Source organism: Vipera berus (genome assembly GCF_964194415.1).
Source record: "Vipera berus genome assembly, chromosome: 1".
Taxonomy (NCBI): Eukaryota; Metazoa; Chordata; class Lepidosauria; order Squamata; family Viperidae; genus Vipera; species Vipera berus.
Genome location: NC_138202.1, coordinates 342328366 through 342352101, shown reverse-complemented (window position 1 = coordinate 342352101; position 23736 = coordinate 342328366). Strand labels below are relative to the sequence as shown.

Below are 23736 nucleotides of genomic sequence, written 5' to 3'. Positions count from 1 at the left end.
GAAGAAGAAGAAGAAGAAGAAGAAGAAGAAGAAGAAGAAGAAGAAGAAGAAGAAGAAGTTGGAAGGGACCTTGGAGGTCATCTAGTCCAACCCCCTGCTCAGGCAGGAAACCTTATACCATGAAGCCATCTATTACCACCGCTGCAACACACCAACACTAGCTTGTTGTTGTTAGTTGCGAAGTCGTGTCCGACCCATCGCGACCCTATGGACAACGTTCCTCCAGGCCTTCCTGTCCTCTACCATCTTCTGGAGTCCATTTAAGCTCACGCCTACTGCTTCAGTGACTCCATCCAGCCACCTCATTCTCTGTCGTCCCCTTCTTCTCTTGCCCTCAACCTTTCCCAGCATTAGGCTCTTCTCCAGTGAGTCCTTCCTTCTCATCAGGTGGCCAAAGTATTTGAGTTTTAGCTTCAGGATCTGGCCTTCTAAAGAGCAGAACACTAGCTAATGAGATCCAAAAACTTAGAACTTAAAATAACAGAGTTGGAAGGGACCTTGTAGGTCATCTAGTCCAACTCACTGCTCAAGCAGGAGATCCTATACCATTTCTGACAAGTGTCTGTCCAGTCTCTTCTTGAAATCCTTCAACAAAGAACTGAGATAGCAAATTTGAGCAATCAAGCCAGTTTGTTACTCATACAAGCTACTCTGGAGAACATGACCCCACAGATGGGAAATTCAGAATACCGAAGAAATCCAGTTGTAACTGATCTGCCCCAGACTAAACTTGCATCTAGCCAAAATTACAGAAATAAAGTACTTTGGCTAATCCACAACAGTATACTGGGCTGTGAAACTCAGCCAGCTAGGGAAATCAAGCTGAAGAAAATACAGACCCAAGAATTATCTGGCAAGCATCAAAACTCTGTTTAGCAATAAACAGAAGAGCCTCACACTTAGCTAGATAAACATTTTAGGATTTTCTGCTGAACTCATGAAATCTGATTAGTGGCACTAACTTATTTACTTTTTGTGTCTTTCAGTCAGTGTTAACTCCTACTGTAAGTGCCCAGGCTAGTCCCTGCAGTTTTCTTGGCAAAATTATAGAAGTGATTTCCATTTCCTCCTTCTTAGGGTTAAGGGAGAGTAACTGGCCCAAGGACACCCAGTTGGCTTCATGCCTAAGATGAGACTAAAATTCCTGGTTTTCGCCTGATGCCTTAACCACTACATCAAACAGGCTCTTGACACTTACAATCTCAAAAAGAAAGTGTCTTATCAATCAGTAAATTTTAACTTTAAAAAAATCTGTATTAACTTAGACCAGCTTTGAGGGACATTAGCAGAGTATAAGTATTTTGATTTTTGTTTTCCTTATGTGTGTTCTTATGAATGAAGTGCTCTCTGGGTTTAGTTGTTTGCCAGCTGAAATTGAGTTTGACACCCCTGGTTTAGCGGATGCAACAAATCAACCAATCTAGTCAATCCCCAGGCGTCTTTCCTTCCTTCCTTCCTCGCAATTCCCACTTCCACGTAGCTTTTCTACTTTTCTGCTGGATGACACCGGCTCCCCACGCCAAAGTATCATCAGGAAGAGGATCCCTCAGTTCAGAAGCAGCTGGGACTGGGAACCAATGGTTGGGAGAAGGGGAAAAAAAACACCATAGCGAGTGCTGGCGCGCGTTTCCCGCAAGAGAAAGGAACCGGGACCTTCGGGGAACGGATTCAGCTCTTCCCACGTTCAGAGGCGCTCAGGAAAATGATTCTCCCCGTGGGCTGTCCTTTGGTTCTGGTCTTCCCCGGTTGGCCTTCTGCCCACCCCGAAGCCCCAGGAGGCGCGGCCGAGTTACGCGGCGGGGCGAGGCGACCTTCTCAGTCGCGCCCGAGAGGGCGGCGGAGGGCTTCAACCGGCGCCCTGCCTGCAGACCTGGGCGTGCTCCATCAGCCCTGCCGGATGGGAGGAGAGGCCGAAGCCGAAGGGGCTGAGCTGGACTGAGCTTCCCGGCTCCCTCGATCAACTCCTTGGCGGGACGGGAGGCAGAGCGGCGGCGAGGCGATGGCCGCGGCTGCTGCCCTGATCGCGGCGCTGCTTGGGCTCCTGCCCGCCCAGACGAGCACCGGCGCCGGAGGGAGAAACCAGCTCGGACCGGCCCAGGTCAGGCAGGCAGGCGGGAGGGATGCCGGACCTCGGGACCGAGCGGGAGTTAGTCAGCCGGGAAGGGAGACAGAGCTCTCTGTACATGCCCAGAGACACGATCCGTGTTAGATCTGGGCCTACCGTCGCTTGGGAAAGGGGACTAGCTAGAGGTGGCTTTTCTCATAAAAAGTGAAAGAGGCTTGAAAGTTACTTGACCGAAGTTGAGATTCTAAGTCTTCAAACTTGGCCCTTTTATGACTTGTGGACCTCAACTCCCAGAATTCCTCAGCCAGACACGCTGGCTGAGGAATTCTGGGAGTTGAAGTTCATAAGTCATGAAAGGGCCAAGTTTGAAGACCCTCTAAACGGAACAATGCCATTCGTGCTATACTGAAGTTTTCCGGATATATGGCTCAAAAATTCCTTCCTAGAGAATATGGAAATTAAGCTAGTTGGAGAGCCCCAGACTGGCACTCCCCAGCTGTGTGTTCCTGGTGTCTGACAAAGCTTCCTTTGTGTAGAGAGGCTCTGTTGACTGTCTACCTTAATAGTTGTTGGTAGGACTATTCTTTGCCATTACTTTCATCACTCCTTTTAAAGCCTTTATACTGGTACCAACGCTGTGGCCAGTTTGGTGAAGTGGTTAAAGCTCCAGGCTAGAAAACGGAAGACTGTGAGTTCTAGTCCCACTTTAGGCGCAGCTGGGCAGCTCTCTCCCAGCCCTAGGAATCAGGCAATGACAAACCATTTCTGAAAAACCTTGCCGAGAAAAACTGCTGGGATTTGTCAATGCTAACTTAAAGGCGTCCCCCTCTACTTAATGACCATGAGATTTGCTTAATGACTGCAGGAAAAAAAAGGTCATAAAAGTGGATGTGACTCACTTAACAACTGCTTCGCTTAGCAATAGAGGTTCCAGTCCCAATTGTGGTTGTAGAACTACTTATACTAGGGGTCCCCAACCCCTGGGCCGCACCCCACTCCTGGGCTGCAGTCCTGTTCAAAACCAGGCTGCAATGCACCTTGCACGGGAGGTGTGTGCATGCATGCAAAGCTCAATTTGCCCAAGCAGTGGTTGCTCACAGACTCAAAACTCCATTTGCACTAGTGATTAGTGGAACTGTGTCGCTTGTGCAAATAAAGCTGTGCGCACTTGGCGTGTGCCTGCCACTCCCCACCGCCAGTCTGCCAAATCAGAAAGGTTAGGGACCGCTGACCTCTACATTATACAATTTTGTAAACAGGAATTGGTTCCTGAGACATTCCCCAAAGATACACTGTTGAAAGAGTCATTCAGTTGGAACATGTACTCAGAAGAAGTCTGGTTCTTCAGCCCCACTAGATAGCCCAGGCCCTAAAATCAGCTCCACAGGAAGGCTAAAACTTCCTTTATTGAGTTTGGCTCTAATACCAAAATCTTGCAAGTCTGATTGTGCTATACTTCCTCCTCCTCCCCCTTATAGTTCAGTAAATTAGGAGGCATCCATCTGAGCTGATTCTGATTGTTATCTGGCTGCCCTGGATTTAAAAAAATTCAACCCTTTTGCCTCTTACAAGGTAATCTAACTACTTCTATACTACCTGTATATGAATTCTGAAACTGAGAAAGGGCTTTGTGGCTAAGTCCTGACTGAAATGAAGGCATTCATTGGGCAGAAAGTATAAGTATCTGTGTTGAAATCACCTGCCATATCTGTCTGGCTAGACCAGTCACTGTGGAAGTCATTGTGTGGGCTAGCCCAATAGGATTCAGCTAGAAAAGAAACTGGACAACCAGTGAAAATGGGATAGTTTAGGGCAGGGGTCAGCAACCTGAAACAGTGAAAGAGCCACTCGGAACCGGTTCCCTCACAAAAGGATAAACTGGGAGCCGCAAAAAATGTGTGCACATGTGGGTACATGCGCGCATGCGCAGAACAGGGTTTGACTGAAGAGTGGAGCCAAGGCGAGATATGCACCTACCCTGCATATTTGAATTGATTGGTTGAACTTTTTTAGTCCCACTTTTTTTTCTTTTTGGACTGCACATGGCAGAGGACTGGGAGCCGCAGGAGACGGCTGAAAGAGCTGCATGCGGCTCCGGAGCCGCGGGTTGCAGACCTGTGGTTTAGGGGATGCAAGAGAGGTTGTGTTACACAAACATATCCATGTTTTCACTCCTTGACAGTCTTCTCTGTCAACTTCTCTGTTCAGCATCAGTGTGACACTAGTGTAGTTGGTTCCCAGACTGATAAGGATTTAGGAGACTGTTATGTAAACAACCAGCTGCCTGATTTCCTGTTACCAGTGAAGACACCTGCTGTAGAAAAGCTGCCTGAAAGAAAATCAGAAAATCTCCAGCTAATAACCACATGGGGACATACTGGCTGTAAAGTCAGTTGCTGGAATTCTTGCAGCTCCATCAATTCCCTTCAGTAAAAAAAGAAACTGGTGAAATTGTGCTTGAAAAAGACGTGCTTTGGCTTTGAGACAGTAGCCAAAGAACTCGACAGTCTGCTACCTGCATCTAACAGCGGGATAGATCCTGTAGATGTGTTCGCAGGACCTGAGACTTTTGTTGAAATGACAAAACTAGCAACGTGCCAATTTCGTGCAGACTTTTTCTTCTTTCGGTGTATGCTTGCCACATTATAGCACGGGAGTGTATCTTGTATCCATCAATTAGAATAGGGCTGGAAGGGACATTGGAGGTCTTCTAGTTCAACCCCTTGTTCAAGCGGGAGACCCTATACCACGGGTGTCAAACTCGATCACATCACATTTCAGACAAGTGACTGTCCAGTCTCTTCTTAAAAACCTCCAGCAATGAAGCACCCACAACCTCTGATGGCAAGCTGTTCCACTGGCTAATTGTTCTCAAGGTTAGGAAGTTTCTCCTTCATTCTAGGTTGCTTCTCTCCTTGATTGGTTTCCATCCATTGTTTCTTGTCCTGCCTTCTGGTGCTTTGGAAAATAAGTTGACCCTCTGTTCTTTGGGGCAGCTTAAATACTGGACTACTGCTATCATGGTCAGCCCTAGTCCTTCTTTTCTCTAGACTAGCCAAACCCAAATCCTGCAACCATTCTTCATGTCATAACAGTGCTATGTTACTTTTGACATTTGTCAACCCCTTGACCCCTTTTCCCACTCCTTAAGCCTCTGGCCCCAATCTCTGGAGCAACCCTCCTAATTTGCAAAAAAGCATCTGTTTAGAATGCATTTCCCAGCTTGTTTCTTCAGCATTACTACTTCATGTCCTAACACGAATAGGCAGTCCAAACCTTGCTTCTCCGCTGTCTTGCGGGAACAAAGATCTTCTCTCCCGCCCTCTCTAAAATTCTGGTCCTTGTGGGGCTACTTGTCATCCATGCAGCAGTCAGTCTTGACAGGCCTTGATTTGTGGTTTCTGGGGGCAGCCTCTGGTCTTAAGCCCAGAGAGAAATTAATGAGGGAGTAGGTTGTCTGCCTCTGTGCATCTTTCCCGTTGCACAGAACAAATGGGAGAGGTATCTCTTCAGTTTAGGGCACGTTTTTTGCAGTGTGTTTTCCCATGATGCTCGGTTGTTTATTTCCTGCTGCTTCAGAATATTCTATAGAAAATGGAATTTCCTCCTTGGGGAAATTAGGGTGGGGGGAAGAGACCCAGAGTTTCTTATGGCTCTGGGTCAAGAGTAGAGCTGTTAAAAAGCTGTTTTGAAGGAGAGTTGAGAGCTCTGATTGGAGTTGACGCATGAAGCAGCTTTTAATCCTGATGTTATCTGGCCAGTTTATGTTATTATATTTTCTCTGACAAGTGTCATGAATGTTCCAGTTTGGAACTTATAAACACATTTTATCTCTTTCTCAGTCTTACAGAAACCTTCCATAGTAGACATTCTCCCCAATTAAAATTTCACTCCTCAAAATGTTGACTTTATAGCCTGTACAGGCTAAATATCACACACGTTTAAATTCCTTTCATGATTGCTTGGAAATCTTCTGCCTGCTTCTGTTATATATGATTCCTTATAGGTTGTCTGAAGAGGAACATTACCACATTCTTTCTACTGTGACTTTGCTGTTTTCTGTTGCTCAGTCTTAGTCTAAACAGCTAAATTTCTTCTTGTCCTCTCATTTAAACTCGTTACTGCAGACACATAATGCAATTATTTTATTTGTATTTCTGCCAAGATGTGCATATAGCCTTTCACCTCTGCTTCCAAGGCACTTTACAAAAATAGAAAATCTGTACTGTAGGGAAGTGAGGGAAGTGATTAACAAATAAGAGAATCATTACCATAATATATAGTAGGAATATATAATTACATATTATCCACACACATGCACATATATAAAAAAATAATCAGCCAAACGCATTGCAGGATAAGGAGTTTTTTTATGGAAAGATTTTGCTAAGCTGGTCCAATGCAACTGGCATAAAAGATTTTTTTGGAATTTTCAATTCAGGGCCCAAAGTCACCCAGTCAGTTTCTGTGTCTAAGGGAGGATTAGAACTTGAGTCTCTGAGGCAGCAATACTTTAACTGTTACATTACATTTTATCTCGCATATGTGTGCATGATTCAAAAAAAAAAATACTTTGATTTTCTACAAGAATCTGTTCCTCCCCATTACAACTGAAACTATAGACATCTGTTAATTACCGGTCAGGAAAATGGCTTCCTTGCACTGTTTATAGTTTCCCATAATGATACAAATCTGCTAATGGTCACCATTGTTATGAGGGCAGTTCTCAACATCATTGCAATTGTATCCATGGTGATCTTGTCACAGTGATTTCCTGAAATGCTGATGAATATGTATAACTAGTTTTCCTGGCAGAAGGTATGCCCATTAGTTGTTCTCACATGGTAAACTTTGAGGAAATCCTCTGGTTTATACATTTGTTGTTGCACAACAGTCTAGGTCAGGGGTAGGCAACCTCGGCTCTTTTATGACTCATGGACTTCAACTCCCAGAATTCCTGAGTCAGCAGAGCTGACTCAGGAATTCTGGGAGTTGAAGTCCATGAGTCATAAAAGAGCCGAGGTTGCCTACCCCTGGTCTAGGTGATCACCAGGGTCAATATTAACTCAAAGGCCCACATACCCATCTGCCCCCACCTCTACATACAAACAAATCTTTTGACAAACTGTACAAGCATATCAGTTGTCTGGCCTTGTATGATCCATCTATCCCATCAATCACCAGTAAGACATCCATCTTGTCTCTTGTAACATGCCAGGAAGAAAAACAAAAAGTGGAAGGGTAACAAGGTAATTTTGTGTGCTATTTGCCTCTGATCTCCTCTCATTGCCCACAGATATTGACAAAGTGGTACAAAGCCTTGTCAATTTCACTTTGAAACTGATAGGAATAAAGTGTCAGTAACATGAATTCCTCTCCCCATTTCAGGATTGATGAAAATGGCATTTCCCCCACCCCACCCTTATAGAGTGTTTTTGGGCCCTTACATTCTGCTATTGTTTCCAGATCTTTTAGAAGTATTTGGTGGTGTTTTTTTATAGTTTTCGTTTCTAAAAAAACCAAAACCCTGAAAACTATGGAACAAATGTCATTTCTTCCCAAACTTTCCATTTCTGCAGCAGTAAAAATTCATCTTCATTCCACACAAGATAACTAAAAGAAAGTGTATATTGGGAATCATCGTAATTTGGCACTTTCTACTTTGCTAAAAAGGGACGCGGTGGCTCAGTGGGTTAGGATGCTGAGCTTGTCGATCAGAAGGTCGGCAGTTTGGCGGGTCGAATTCCGAGTGCCGCGTAACAGAGTGAGTGCCTGTTACTCGTCCCAGCTTCTGCCAACCTAGCAGTTCAAAAGCACGTAAAAATGCAAGTAGAAAAATAGGGACCACTACGGTGGGAAGGTAACAGCGTTCCGTGCGCCTTTGGCGTCTAGTCATGCCGGCCACATGACCGCAGAGCCGTCCTCAGACAAGCGCTGGCTCTTCGGCTTTGAAATGGAGATGAGCACCGGCCCCTAGAGTCGGAAACGACTAGCACGCATGTGCAGGGGAACCTTTACCTTTACTTTTTTTCCTTTGCTAAAGCATAAACATAATTATTTTTTTTTCCTTATTAATCTCTTTCAGGTTGCCTCCTTTTTCAGGTTTATCTTTTATTTTTTCCAAGAAAAATATAGTCACTTTACATATTACAGATATTGCATTATCGTGTCTTCTGTTGTGGTGGTGTCTCTTTTGATTATCTGGTCTTTGGAAAAATACTATGGCTGGAAAAGGAAGTTCTCTCCCTTTTGCTCTGCTCAGTCTGGGATTAATTTGTTTTAGGAATCAAAAGCTGATAAGGAAAGGGAATGCTGGGAAAAACAGAGCTGACAGAGATACAGACTTTAGAATGAAGAAGTTTCTCTGGCAGATACAATAACTGCAAGATAAACCTTGCAACTCTGAATTGAAACGGTTTCTTGGCAGACACAAACAGCATTTGAAGTGGTGTCATCATTCTGGGAGGCATGCAGTTACAAGTGGATATTTTTTGAGGTTGTGCCCAGTATTTAAAAGAGATTTAGGAGCTAACTACAATTTCTAAAATATGACCAAGAATATCCAGAATCAAAAGTGTGTAGATTTTGCATACACATTGAGTAGAAAAGGTTGGATTTACAAGGAAATAATAAAAGTAAGTATGCCAGGGGTTTGATTTTTTTTTCCATATAAAGCCTAGTGTCTTGCCCATTATTATTTATTTTGATTTTAGAAGTTTCTGGAGAAATATGGCTATTTTGAGTCTGTACACCAAGTGACGGACCCAGAAGGATTCTCAGATGCCATAAAGTAAGTCTGTGACTCTCATCCTCTCCTTGCTGGTTTGAATTGTTGGCTGGAGATACAACTTCCCAGCCTTCCGCCTCTGTTTAATATCTAGTTGATCCCTAAACCCCATGCCTTCTTATGCAGTCTGTGGCTAGCTTAGAGCATGCAGCTGGCCAGCTTTTAATGACAATGGGTTCTGCTCAGTGGTTTCCCTTGTATGGGCTTAGTTTCTTTTGTAGAATGACCAGCGCAGCAGTTTTGGCCCAGCCGGTAGATTCCTCAAATGTCAATGCTGCCATCTGGACTCAGGCCACCTTCCACTACTCCGTCTGGGTTGCTCTTTTTCTTAAATCTTTTATTTCCTTTCCCTGCTACCGGCTTCAAGTTTTGTAGAGTTATGGTGACAAATGCTTAAAAATACAATGATTGTTGTATGGTTTAGTGGTAAAGACGCTCACCTCCATTTGGAAGGTTGAGGGTTCAATCCGAGGTAGCGGCAGATATTTCTCTCCTATGGTGCAAAGAAAAAATATCTGTTGTGAACTCTACATAGGCATCAGGAAGGGTATTCGGCCAGTAAACGCTCAGCTCTATCCAGTCGTGACTCTACCCCTAATAAAGACTACAGGGTCACAAAAAGAGGAATTCACAGTGGGAAATGCTTTTGTGTTTAAAAACCAAGACCTAAATCAGTGTTTCTCTTTTTTTTAAACTTAAAAATTTATATAGCTATCCATCTTTTAACCAATTTCTCCTAGTCTCCCAATCAATCTGGCAACTTTAACATTGTGGACTTCAATTCTCAGAACTCCTCACCCAGCCATGAAATCTGCACATCTTCAAGTTGCTGAGGTTGAGAAATACTGGCTTAAACAAAGGAATATCGTGCAACTTCCATCCCACTTCCTTTACTTTTACAGGGAATTTCAATGGATTTCTCAACTGCCCCTCAGTGGCACCCTGGATGCCATCACTCTCCATCACATGAGTCTCCCTCGCTGTGGTGTCAATGATGCAGAGAGCCACACGGTGTGGAAGGAGCGCATGGATGCCCTCTTCTCAGGAGGGAAAGCCAGGAAGAGTCGCAAGAAACGGTACTTGCAGAGTAAGTCTGCTTGAATTTGGAAATACTGTATGTATCCTTCTTCTGGACCAGGTTGTAATTTGAAACCATTGCTTTAAGGTGCGAACTCACAACTCCAAGGAGGTGTCCAGCAGCCCAGTGGAGTTTCTGAGCATCTACTCTATGGCTAGTACAGGTCTGGGCACAAGAGACCTTTGGAAACTCTCCACTCAATTTCTGGGAAGAATAATTGGATGGGTACTTTCTCCAAAGGACGCTGACTTTCTCCGGTGGTCTTTCAAGGAGAGGGCTCCTCCTTAGCTGCAATACTCCTGAAGAAGTCCAGTGGAAAGAGTTCCCTCCAGAGGTCTTCTCTTAATGTTCAGTGGAAATGTGGGACACCTGGGAGGGTTGCAGACCAAAGAAGAGTTGACTGTAGCAGTAGTAATAACAATAGCATTTAGACTTTACAGCATTCTGTGGGCAGTTTATAATGTAGAAACCTTGTTTGCATACTTCCCCCAACAATCTGGGTCCTCGTTTTACTGACCTCAGAAGGATGGAAGACTGAGTTAATCTTGAGCCCCGTCAGGATCGAACTTCAGGCTGTGGACAGAGTTTGCTTGCAATATTGCACTTTAACCACTGCGCCACATCAGTGTAGAATGAAAGACTGTCATATGCGCATGCATACACAATACATACACAATAGAGTACTTGGCTACATCCTAATTAAGTGTGCCGCCCACTAGAAATTCTTTTCTTTATAAAGCAAATATTCTTTCATCAGACTGAATAAGAACGAATAGAGGAAAATACAATAGATGTTCTCTATCTGCACTTAGAAAAGTATGGAGGCCAATTTCCCAGATATCACCATAGTTCAGGAAGAAATTCGGCAAGAGACCTGGATACCTAGTCTTCCAAAGCACAGTCACCTGGAGAAAAGACCATTCAGAGGGATAGTTAGGATAAGTTCCAGTCTATTTCTTTTTCATTTATTCATTTATTTACTTATAAAATTTATATGGCTGCCCATCTCATATCAAGTGACTCTGGGTGGCATACAGCAAAAAAAAATGTATAAAAACAATAAACATGTCAAACACAGTTATATTAAAAAAAAGAAAAGGCCGCACTTGAGAGATTTAATCAGCAAAAAAAGTCTCCTTGCTGGAATCCTTCCAGAAAACTAAAAAAAAAATAGTGCTGGCTAACTAAGCCCTGAACCACTTATTCACTTTGGGAATTTCAAGTGGCAGGAATTAGGCTCTTTGCCTACTTACCAGCTTGGTTGGCTTAATAGCTTTCCTAGACAACAGTAGTCAGAGAAGCTGAGAGAGCAGCTGTTTTGAAGACAAACCCCAGGAAATATTTGAGTGGAAGGATTAGGCAATTGCCTGTGCCAGCCAGGCTTCAAATTGGGCCTGACAAGGCTGCATTTGGATAGGGGGCCAGAAACACCAGGCTGCCGATCTCCCATCTGCAAGATTTTTGTGGTTGTCTTCTCTTAGCATGAAGCAGGCCTGGTTTTTGTCACAATCGCCTGGCCTTCTTGCCCTCTTGCATTTGTGCCTGAGGATAGGCAGCTGGATTGATTCATTTATTTATTGAATTTGGAGGCTGCTCTGACACTGAGAGGATTATACTTTGAAGAACACCAAAAGCAGTGAAGTAATAGAAAAAGATAATGCACATCCAGAGAAAGCAAAGTAACACACCAAAGAAGAAGGAGAACCAGTTTGGGTTAGTGTTTAGGGCACCAGGTGAGAAACTGGGAGATGTGAGTTCTAGTCATGTCTCAGGCATAAAAACTGGCTGAGTGATTTTGAGCCAGTCATTCTCTCAGCATAATCTACCTCACAGGGCTGTTGTTATGGGTGAAATAGGAGGAGGAAGGAATGTTAGGTATGTTCACTGCCTTGAGTTGTTTATAAAAATAATAAAGGTGGGATAAATACCGGTACATTCTAAGCTAAGCTAAAAGAAGAATTTATGTTTTTTCCCCTGTCTGCGACTACATGTGGGATCCTTTGGGGTAAGTCTATCCTATTTCTACTGCATTGTCTTGTCTCAAGTGAAATATATGCATCTCCCTCAACCTCTCTTCATAGGATTTAGCTTTCAGTCCATTGATCATCACTGCCTTCTTTTGCTTTTGCTTCAATTTGTGAGAAAGTGAAACCTTTGAAAAATGGGGTAACACGAACTAGATACTGTACTAATTCTGGGGTCTAACCAATGCAGAATAGAATGGAATTAAAGGTAGCCCTTGACTTAGGATCATTCACTTAGCAATTTTTCAAAGTTAGAGTGGTGTGGAAAAAAAATCCAGTCCTCACACTTCTGACCGGTCCTTGCATTTACAACTGTCACACTATCCCTTTAGTGACATGATCACAATTTGGGTGCTTGGCAGTTGGCTTACATTTATGACTGGTTGCAGTGATCCTGCATGCAATCACTTGACCGCATTTGACAATGGCATTTACTTCAGATTTTCAGCAAAACTGGCCCATAGAAAGCCATTGTTTCACTTAACAACCAGGGCATTTGCTTAATGACCACTGCAATAAAACACATCAAATTGGGTCGGCCACATAGCTGATCCCATTTATAACTGTTACGACTTATGACCATTATGGTCATCACTTGAGGACTACCTATAAGCTTCCTTTAGTATGACAGAAGACAGGGCAGTAGGTCTAAGAACAACCAGATTTGGTAGCAAACTACTGAGTAATCAATTTAAAAATGATGTAGGAAGCTTTAGAAAGGTTTTACAAACAAATGGTGGCAATTGGAATTGGAGCTTGCTCTAAGCAAGGAAAAAAATAGTGCCTGCTTTTTGCCATGAAAAGCAATAATGCAAGAAAACTTTGACCCTGCGTAAATGATTTTTGCCTTCCTTTGAGGAACACACCTATAATTTGAGTCTGAGAACCCTGAGGCTCATTTTGCAAGGTTTGAGTTGTGTTCCCCCCCCCCTTAAAAATCTTAATTGCAGCTGTCACTTGTACCTTTCACTTTGTGGGGAAATAAACAGCTTTGCACCCATCCCAAACACACGTGTGCTTCTTCGGGCCTGCTGAAACTGGGATGTGTATTTCACTTCTAGAAGTTGAGCGTCAGAAGTTAGGCTAAAATAGTTGATCTTGTTATTAGGTGATGCCCATTAGGACAGACTTTTGTTATGGTTTTTAAAACTTTTGTACTTGAGCCTCTGGAGATAGAAATAGTAGCTCTGTTCACAAATCATAAAGTCATTTAGTTTGCTCTTGAATACATTTATTTATTTATTTATTTATTTATTTATTTATTTATTTATTTATTTATTTATTTATTTATTTATTTATTTATTTATTTATTTAGTATACCGCCCTTCTCCCGGAGGACTCAGGGCGGTGAACAGGGCAATACATATTAAAAAACAAGATACAAAAATTAAAAACGATTAAACAACAATGCCCATGAATAAGTTAGAACACATTAAAAAGGTTAAAACAAATTTATAAAATCCAACCCCATCCCATCAGGCCAGGCCAGCTTGTTCAAAAAGGTAGGTTTGTTTGTTTCTTCTAAGCCAGGTTCAGAATGTTTTATGCGAACACAGCCAACAAGTGCCATGGAAAACACAATTGGTGGGTGCCTCAGAGCAAAACTGGCTGTTGGATCTTGGAGAGTGTCCAGCTTTGGCAAGTCTACAGTAGGTCCAGAACTGAACAGCAATGGCTGCAGGCCAGCTGTGTATCCCTATTTACAGAGGGTGATCCTCTGATAGGAAAGAATAATTGTAGCTCAAGATTGAACTGTGGTGTCCTTGGTGCTCTCTGAGTTTGGCTGTTTTCTTCCTGACATTTCATCACCAAACTAGACAACACCATCAACACCAGAAGGGAATGGGGTTTGCTCTCTTTTTGTACACTAGTGACTTGCACTTAAGTGTTGGTGGAGTGTTGTTGGCTGCTTATTTAGTCTGTTGTTTATTGTTAGTTTGTTTATCTGACTTGGTAGTTCCTTGATTGAGATATTGTTCACTTCCTGATTATTTGTCTAGCTGCGCTAATTTTGCTGTTGACCCCTGCTCACCTTGGTGTTGATTGGTGGTGAGATGTTTTGGTCTTTTTGTTTCCTTTTTGGCTTTTTGACTGTCTCTTTTGAATGCAGGATGTAGATGTTGTTTATCTCTATGTGTCTGTTGATGGCTGATTTGTCTGAGGGCCGAATCCTCTGTGATGATCCTCCATTTGAAGGCTTGTCAGAGTAGTCCTTTGACTGAGGGTATCCTTTAAGGGAAGTCTTAATAGAGCAAATCAAGTTCTTATAATCAATTATAAGGAAGGAGAGTAGGAGCTTTGAAGTTGTCCCTTTGAAGTTGCCCTTTTATGGCCTGGATGGATCAGGAATTCTGGGAGTTGACCTCCACAAGTCATAAAAGGGCCATACCATGCTTACCCCAATCATGGTAAGCATGGGAACACAGGAAGAATCTCTCAAATCACACCCCCCCTCAAAATTGCTTTCCTCAACCAGTTGGGTCAAGAGGAATCTCTCAGGGGAGGGATGCCATTCCAGGGGTGTGTGTACAACGGAGAAAGAGTCACTTCTAAGTACCCTGTAGATGACATTTGATAAGAGAGGGAACCCACAAGAAGTCTGCTGTTCTCAATTTAATCGGGTGGGAGCATATGGTCCCATAGAGGTAACGGTTGAAGCTTGCTCTATAGCCCTCATTACTTGAATGCTGACAAGGGATAATAGGGGTTATATTCCCAAACCTCCAGTCGGTGTGAGATTTTGGAAGGGGTGTTTTAATCGGCATACAGGCATACTCTAAAACATAGCATTTGTTAAAGATTTGTTACAACCAAGCTGTGCTGTTTTACCATGATCAAAATTTATACTCCAAGCTATTTTGCAGTTCATAGTGTCCTTAATCTTCTCCCTGGGACTCCTTGGGTTTGGCAGATGTAGGGCTGGAGTAGAGTAATTGGAGAGGGGAAGATTGACATCCTGGCCCCCAAATGATGGTCTCTGAGGCTCCTTAATCACTAGGATGAGCTCACTCTTTTTCATGTGCCCATAGCAGGAAGCAACTCTTTGGGGAATGGAACTGTCTTTTCTCTTAGAAAGGAAATGCTTTCAAGAATCTAACGGCTGAAGTCTGTGTCCTTTCGTTTACTGTGAGAATCACAGCGGGCTGCCGAATGTGGAGCCCTTTTCGACTGGTACAGAATGTCAGTCTGAAGTCAACTCACTTCCTCAGAGCGATAGAATCCTCTACAAATTCCTGGGATCAAGCAAGCTGCTTGTATATTCTCACTTGCTCTAAACTGAGGAATTTTTTAAAGGGCTGGATACACTAGCGCTTCTGGATGGGAGGTATGCCCACATTCCTGTATCGCATTGTGGGAATAATCACAGCTTATTGTAAGAGAATAACACCCATTTTCACTGCCCCAAAGCCATCCCTTAGCCAAAAAGGCAAGAAACAAAGTAGCTAAAGATTCCTAAAAGTGCATTGGTCCAAAACAAAGAACTGAAACTGATCAACTTGGCAAGGGAAATTAAAAAGACAAAAACCCCATGCCCATACTTTCCTTCACCCACAAAAGGAATAGCTAGACACCTCATACAGGACAAAGAAAGAAGCCCACAGTTATAGAAAAGGACACATAGAATTGCCATCTGGCCATAAAGTGCCAGAAGGCAAGACAAGGAACAATGGATGGAAAGTAATCAAGGAGAAAAACAACCTAGAGCAGACATGTCAAACACAAGGCCCGGGGGCCGGATCCGGCCCGCTAAGTGGTTTCATGTGGCCCGCGAAGCCATCCTGGAAATAGTGAGGGAACGGCCCCCACCCACTGCCTTGGCCCTGGCCCAGAGACCCTCCATCTGCCAGAGACCCTCAGATCTATCCCACTCCTGCCCAGGCCCCCATAGGCACCCTTGACGCGAACGATGTAGAGCTGGCCACGCCCACCCAGTAGGCCACATGCACTCTAGCCACGCCCACCCAGTAGGCCATGCCCACCCTGGCCACACCCACCCAGCCCCCTGAGGGCAACCGCAATGCTGATGCGGCCCTCCATGAAATTGAGTTTGACACCCCTGACCTAGAGCTAAGGAGAAATTTCCTGATAGTGAGAACAATAAACCAGTGGGATGACTTGCCTTCAAAAGTTGTGGATTCACCATTACTGGAGGCTTTTAAGAAGAGATTAGACAACCATTTGTCTGAAGTGGTATAGTTTCCTGCCTGAGCAGGGAATTGGACTAGATGACTTCCAAGGTCCCTTCCAACTCTGTTATTCTATTATATTAGCATGATTCAGAACTGGAGGTGGAAGTTACCAAGCCCATCTTAGCCTGACATTTGGATTGTGTCATATGTGGTGAAGATGACAGTGTGAGTCCTGCTAAAGAGAAGGAAGGGTTATTGATTTTAGAGAATAAAATTCTTCAGCTGTAGGGAATTGGGGCAGTAGGAATTTTATGAGGAAATTACAATTGGAGAGACAACATTTGGATGTTGGTGTCCTTGACTATTCAAACGGCACCTATGAACGCCCCATTTAGTTTGAATAAGACCCTAAGCCAGGGGTCTTCAAACTTGGCCACTTTCAGACTTGTGGACTAGCTGGCTGAGGAATTCTGGGAACTGAAGTCCACAAGTCTTAAAGCGGCTAAGTTTGAAGACCCCTGCCCTAAGCATAATTTATGCCATTAGTCCCTCGTGACTTTGTCTTCTTTGTAATTGAATGTGGGCTCTAATTAATAATTTTCATTTTCACTTGAATTTCATTTAGTGGTTTCCTGCAGAAAATCACAGGATTTCAGAATCAGTGTATACACACACACACACACACACACACACACACACACACACACGTACGTTACTGTTGTGGGAGAATGAATTTCAGTTGTATTTCTTAAATTTCTGCTCTCTTCTAACTCTGGGGCTGTTTGCACATTTCTTTCAAACATTTCCTTGGAAGATGCTGAGAACGTGCTCTTGTTATTGTGCTCGTGCTATTGTTATTGATGTGCCTTTAACAAGGAACAGGGTGCTGGAAACAATAGTCTTATCTCTGATTTTTTTCCCTGATCTTCTCTCCACTAATTTCTCTCCCCCCCCCCCCCCCCCAATCTCAACTTTGTAGGTGGCAAGTGGTATAAACGACACTTGACTTACCGGCTAATCAACTGGCCTTGGTATCTGCCAAAGCAGCAGGTCCGACTGGCAGTGAAAGCTGCTTTTGAGCTCTGGAGCAACGTCTCTTCCTTGGTTTTTTGGGAAGTAGCAGAAGAGCCTGCCGATATTCGCCTGACGTTCTTCTATGGAGATCACAATGATGGAGTTGAGAATGCCTTTGATGGTCCAGGTGTTGATTTGTTATGTCTTACCTCATAAGCATCCTTTAGTTATAAGACCATATTGGTCCATAGTTCTGATTTCATGCATCTTCTGTCATGGGGTTCCAACTGTTTCTGAAGTCACCCCCAACAAGTCAAGAATTTAAAAAGAAATATGTGACCAAGATATTTGGGCTTGGAGAGAGGCAGAGAGAAGGCTGGTAGTGCAGAAGTTAGCTTTGCCCATCCTGATGTGTTCCATATATGCAGAAAATACTATTTTCTAGACAATCTGGTTTTGCCAAAGACTTCCAAAACTCTCATTTATAGGGGTGCTTGACCAATATTGTAAATAAAATATATTTGCAGTCAAACTGATTGAAGACTTGAAATTCTGATCTAAGTTTGAGGAGCTTCATACTTATGGGATTCTTCTACATGGGTTCTGTGCAACCTTCAAAATGAGCTTTGCTCTGGTGTGAAAAACTCCTCCTCCTTCTCTTCATCTTTATTTGGCAACTAAGCAACTATCAAAAATTATCTTAATTTTTAACATCTGCAGTGCTGAAGCCCTACAGCAGATTTTTTTTAAAGAACCCCCCTTTCTTCCTGGCCTTCAATCACCCCAGCAGGTCTTTTAAGCAGAAAGGTGGCTTGGTGGCTTTTCATTTTCTGCCCCATAGGAATTATTTAGATTTTTTCCCCCACACAACTCAAAAAAGCACACAGTATTAAAGAAAGAACTTGGCAGCAAGGATGAAAGCAATTTATTTTATGTCTGTTTTGCATGGAATGAGGATGAAAGTTTTTTGTTTCTCCACTGCAGCAACTTAGGGCCAGGCAGTGATCCTCCTACTTTGAGGAGTTGGCATTAATAAAGATAATAATAGAAGAAGCATCAGCAGTATGAAATGCTCTGATGGATGGAACTGACTGACTTCCATAGCTTAATATAAATAAATGTAGTCCTCGACTTATGATCACAACTGAGCCCAAATTTTCTGTTGCTAAGCAAAACAATTATTGAGTTTTGCCCCATTTCACAACCTTTCTTGCCACAGTTGTTAAGTGAATTATTGCAGCTGTTAAGTTAGTAACATGTGGTTGTTAAGTGAATCTGGTTTCCACCTTGACTTGCTTGTCAGAAGGTCACAAAAGGGGTTTACATGATCCTGGGACACCGCAACTATCATAGATATGAGCCAGTTGCCAAGCATCCAAATTTTGATTACCTGACCATGGGGATGCTAAATGGCTGTAAGTGTGGAAAAGGGTCATAAGTCACTTATTTTAGTGACTATGTAATTTTGAATGGTCACTAAATGAATGGTTTTAAGTCTAAGGTAAAGGTAAAGGTTCCCCTGCACATGCATGCTAGTCGTTTCCAACTCTAGGGGCCGGTGCTCATCTCAGTTTCAAAGCCGAAGAGCCAGCGTTTCTCCAAGGACGTCTCCGTGGTCATGTGGCCGGCATGACTAGACGCCAAAGGTGCACGGAACGCTGTTACCTTCCCACCGTAGTGGTCCCTATTTTTCTACTTGTATTTTTTACGTGCTTTCGAACTGCTAGGTTGGCAGAAGCTGGGACGAGTAACAGGCGCTCACTCTGCTACGCGGCACTCGGGATTCGACCCGCCAAACTGCCAACCTTCTGATCGACAAGCTCAGCGTCCTAACCCACTGAGCCATCGCGTCCCTTTTGGTTTTAAGTCTAGGACTACCCATATGTTCAAACTGATCTGGGATCTGATTTCTCCTTCTCTTTCCTTAGGGGGTGCTCTGGCACATGCCTTCTTCCCACGCCGTGGCGAGGCCCATTTTGACAATGCCGAGAGATGGTCCCTGGACAGTGGGAAAGGCCGTAACCTCTTTGTGGTGATGGCACATGAAATTGGTCATACGCTGGGCCTGGAACACTCTCCTGTATCCAATGCTCTTATGTCCCCTTACTACAAGAAGCTGGGCAAGGGTTTTGTCCTGAACTGGGATGATGTTCTTGCCATTCAGAATTTATACGGTAAATAGAACTTAATTCCTCAAGAGTAGAAGTTTCTCAAGGTAAAGTTGGTATGACCATATCTTCAAATAAGTCTCTCTTCTCTGTGACAACGCCTCAAATATTGGAAGACTCACCTAGCAGTTTGAAGGCATGCAAATGCAAGTAGATTAATAGGTACCACTTGGGGGGGGGAAGGCAACAGTGTTCCATGTGCCTTTGGAGTTTAGTCATGCTGGCCACATCACCACAGAAAATGTCTTTGGACAATGTTGGCTCCCTTGGTCAAGAAACAAGAGAGTCAGACATGACTAGACAGGGAAACCTTTATCTTTACTTTTGCTATTATGTCATCCCTAGTCCTTCTCTTAGTTAAACAAGACATACCCAATTCCTGCAACCGTTCATCGTTATGTTTTAGCCTCCAGTCCCCTAATCACCCTTGTTGTCTACTCTGCATGCTTTTGCACCTTTGGAACCAGTTGGAGTGAATGAGACTCTAAAAAGAGTGCAGAGTGGTCATGTGGCCAGCCTGGCTGTATGCCAGGCACATGGAACACTGTTACCTTTCCACTGAAGTGGTACTTATTAATCTACTTGCATTTGTGTCTTTCAAATTGCTAGGTGGGTCTTCCAATATTTATGGGGCTGTTGCAGAGAAGACAGGGTCCACCTATTCTCCAAAGCACCTGAGGGCAGGAGAAGAAGTTACAAATGGAAGTTTATCAAAGAGAAATCCAAGCTAAAATTAAGGAGAAATTTCAGTGAGAACAATTAATCAGTGGAATGGGCTTGCCTACAGAAGATATGGGTGCTCCATCGCTAGTGGTTTTTAAGAAGAAACTGGACAGCCATTTGTCCCGAATAGTATAGAGTCTTCTGCTCAAGCAGGTGGATGGACTAGATTAGAAGACCTCCAAAGTCCCTTCCAACTCTGTTATTCTGTAATTTTGGAGTAGAGGAATTGCTTAGCCCTTTCAGAATGGCTGCTGTTCCAGTTGAAACTGCTATTGCAACTTCACTTTCTGCTTTACAGATGTTGCTTTGCCATCTTTCTACCCAACTACCCAATATTCAGGGATGTGTGACTCTTATATAAGGCTGTTTATGGCACTGGGAAGCTAGGAAATTTTAGGCATCAACTTTTTAAATTGCATCATGCCGTTCTTCAGAGAATGTCATAAAATGGATCCCAGTTGATAAAAAGCATCCACGAAAGAGACCTAAAACAAGACGGATTGACAACATCAGCAAGTATTGCAGGCCCAATTGCCAAAAGAAAGCTCAGGACTTTAGTGGTTGGAAACATGCGGAAGAGGCCTTCATCTTGCAGTGGATAGACAATGGCTAAAAATGGATGATGAATAAATGAATTCTTCAGAGAACCACGGGAAACTTATAATTTGTCCTTTTCCACCTCTGCTTCCTTTTATTTATGCAGTGAGAAAATGACTGGCCCCAAGTTATGCCACTACCCTGTCTGCAACTCTTGCCCCGTTTCCAGAGATCATTCTCACATACTATTACAGCCATTGACTGATCTTACAGTAGAGTTTTTGTCCTGCAAAAATTCTAATAACCACCAGATGGCAGAAAAAAGAGAGCCTTTTTCTTACTTCACAGTTGGGGAGCTCCGCATTGCTGTGAGAGAAGGATCTGCCTGCTTATCCCACTAAGCCTAAGAGGAATGGTAATGTCAAGACCTGCTTTGGTGGCAAAGCAGCTCCTAGGGATTTTTCAAAGTTTAAATTTGTTTTGGAAAATTTACCTGTAAGGGCTGGAGAACAAACCTAAGTTAGAGAAAGACAACAAATGTCAATGTGGCTTATTTAAGATGTCCAAATAAAGCTACTTCCATAATATGTTCAAACTGCTGAATTAGGGCATTTTTTTAATGAGAGGCAAGGATTCAAGCACTTAGCTAAATTCTTCAAATATATAGGCTCTGTGTAATTATAAAAAGATGTTGACTTGCCAACCCAAATGTTGGAGGTGTGGTTGTGAGGATGCAACGTATTTTCATATATGGTGGACTTGTAAAAAGGTTAAAGCTTTTTGGATTAAAATTTGGTGGAATATGCAAAAGATATTTAAGAAAAGGATAAAGTTTTCTCCGCAATTGTTTTTATTGGGTATTATTACAGATACTACTGTTATAGATACAAAGTTGATGTTGAATTTAATTACGGCAGCGAGACTTTTATTAGCACAATATTGGAAGAAGGAAGAACTGCTGACTATAGAAGAGTGGACTTTGAAAGTTTCTAACTTGGCGGAAATGGCAAAGATTTCAGCATATTTGAAAGACCAATCGCAACAGAGATATATTGTGGAATGGAGAAGATGGATTGAATATATTCAGAATAAATATGGGACTAAAAAGTTTCATTTAGCATTTGAATAAGTAGCGGATTATTATGACGTATAATTAGTAGTTATTTTATTAATATTTTGACTATGGAGAGTTAAAGTGTGATAGAATTTAATGTTTTATTATTGTTGTTAGCATATTTTAGATTATGCTTGTTTGTATTAATATACCCTGTATTCAGCTCTGGGACGTCGGGGAGGGGGGAGGGGAGGGGAGGGTTGGGGGGGTTGGGGAGAGGGGAGGGGGAGGAGGGGGCTTTTTGTATTCAAAAATGTAAAACTTTTTAATAAAAAAAAAGATGTTGACTGAATTCTCCTCAAGTAAACACCAACAATACATACAGGTCTTTGTTTGTTTCTGATTGTTGTCTTTTCTGTTGAACAGGAAAACCATCCCGAGGCCCGATAGTCCAACTTCCAGGAAAATCATTTGCTCGTTTCCAGGATGGGAAGCAGTACCTTGAAAATAGGGAACAGAATCAAGAGACAAATTTCAGGTTCCACTACTGCTTGTCATCTTTTGATGCCTTAACTGGAGGTAAGAATGAACGGACTTGGGTATTGTAGCACCGTTTCTCTAGAAAGATCTATCAGACGTTTTTAAAGGGAATTTTTTTAAAACAAGTTTGCTATTTAGGTTGACCATCCCTGCTTTAGGAGGTATCAGGAAGCCTCGTATAAAGTAATCCTCTACTTACAACTGTTACAGAGCCTGCCAATTACAGTCATAAGTCATGACGATTGTAATCATCATTGACTGACCCAATTTTATTGTAGTGATGGGTAAACAAATGTCACGGTCATTGTTCGCTATGGGCGGAAGTATAGGCTAGTTTTTGGTGACAACATCAATTGTAATGAATTAGAATTAGAATTAGAATTAGAATTAGAATAGAATAGAATAGAATAGAATAGAATAGAATAGAATAGAATAGAATAGAATAGAATAGAATAGAATAGAATATAGAATAACAGAGATGGAAGGGACTTTGTGTGTCATTTAGTCCAATCCCTTGTCCTAGCACCTTTTTGACAGATGGCACCAGTCTCTTCTTGAAACTTCCAGTGATGAAGCTCCCACAACTTGTGTCCAAAATATAGTCATGTGACCCCAGAGAGAGACTCAGCAGGTGGAACTTCAGAACCTGAGTGTAAATATATTTTTTTGGGGGGGGAAGAGGGGGTCTGTTATAACGTCAATTAGTTGCTAAGTGACTGGTCATAAGTCAAGGGCTACCTGTGCACAGTCACATATGCCTACTGTCATTAGCTCTACAAAGCCCTGTCCTTGAAGGCTTTTTTGATGTTTCAGCTGGTACAGCGTGCAGTTGCCGAAATAGTTATGGCGACACTGAAATTTGTCCACGTAACACCACTGTTTCAGGTGCTGTATTAGTTACCTATCAGCTTCCAGATACAATTCAAGTTGTCAGTTATCTACAGCTCTGTATGGCTTGGGACCTATGGCTTTGCCTTTTCCAGACTGAATCTGGTCACGAGATCCAGTCTGAAAGCTTACAAAGGTTTCCTTCTTTGAGAAATGCCACTTACAGGGATTCTGAGGAGGTAGGGGATTTTCAGTGATTATCCCTCATGTATGGAACCACTTATCCCTAGTTATCTGACCGTCTTCCACCTTTCTGGTTTTCTAAAGGACTTTAAAGATTTGAGTCCTTAGGAAAAATTTGGAGATATGGAGGCTTAGCCAGCCCCTGTGACTGATTCTGTCACAGCAAGTTGCTAGAAGCATTTTACATGATTAGATGCATTTAGCATTTTTGGTATTTTATAAGCCTCTCAGGATCCACAGGAATGGAGAAGACAGAAGCACAGTAAAAAAAAGAAAAGAAGTGATTTTTACACTTCTCTTGAGTGGTTTTTATAGTTTTTCCAGATGAAAAGGGTGCAATACTCTTAATACTGTACTGTTGAACACTAACACGGTTATTATAGAACATAGGTTATTTAACAAACTTTTGATGGATTTTATTTATTCAAACATTTGTTTTTATCTTTTTTCTCTCAGAAGCTCGCAAAGGTGCTCTTCACCTTTTATTTTATTTTTTATCTTCACAATACCAGGGAGGGAGATTAAATTGAAAACTTCATATTATC

General features: G+C 42.6%; 1 protein-coding gene across 1 annotated transcript in view; it reads left to right on the top strand.

The window, feature by feature from the left end:
* Positions 1-1999: 1999 nt before the first annotated feature.
* Positions 2000-23736, top strand: part of MMP28 (matrix metallopeptidase 28) — a gene marked incomplete at its 5' end in the record, with an annotated part of 32287 nt that continues 10550 nt past the window's right edge. Inside the window, 6 exons of the mRNA XM_081326449.1 lie at positions 2000-2098; positions 8779-8855; positions 9755-9939; positions 17064-17285; positions 19027-19272; positions 22007-22159. Coding sequence (XP_081182575.1) covers positions 2000-2098; positions 8779-8855; positions 9755-9939; positions 17064-17285; positions 19027-19272; positions 22007-22159 — 982 coding nt within the window. The remainder of the gene's footprint in view (positions 2099-8778; positions 8856-9754; positions 9940-17063; positions 17286-19026; positions 19273-22006; positions 22160-23736) is intronic.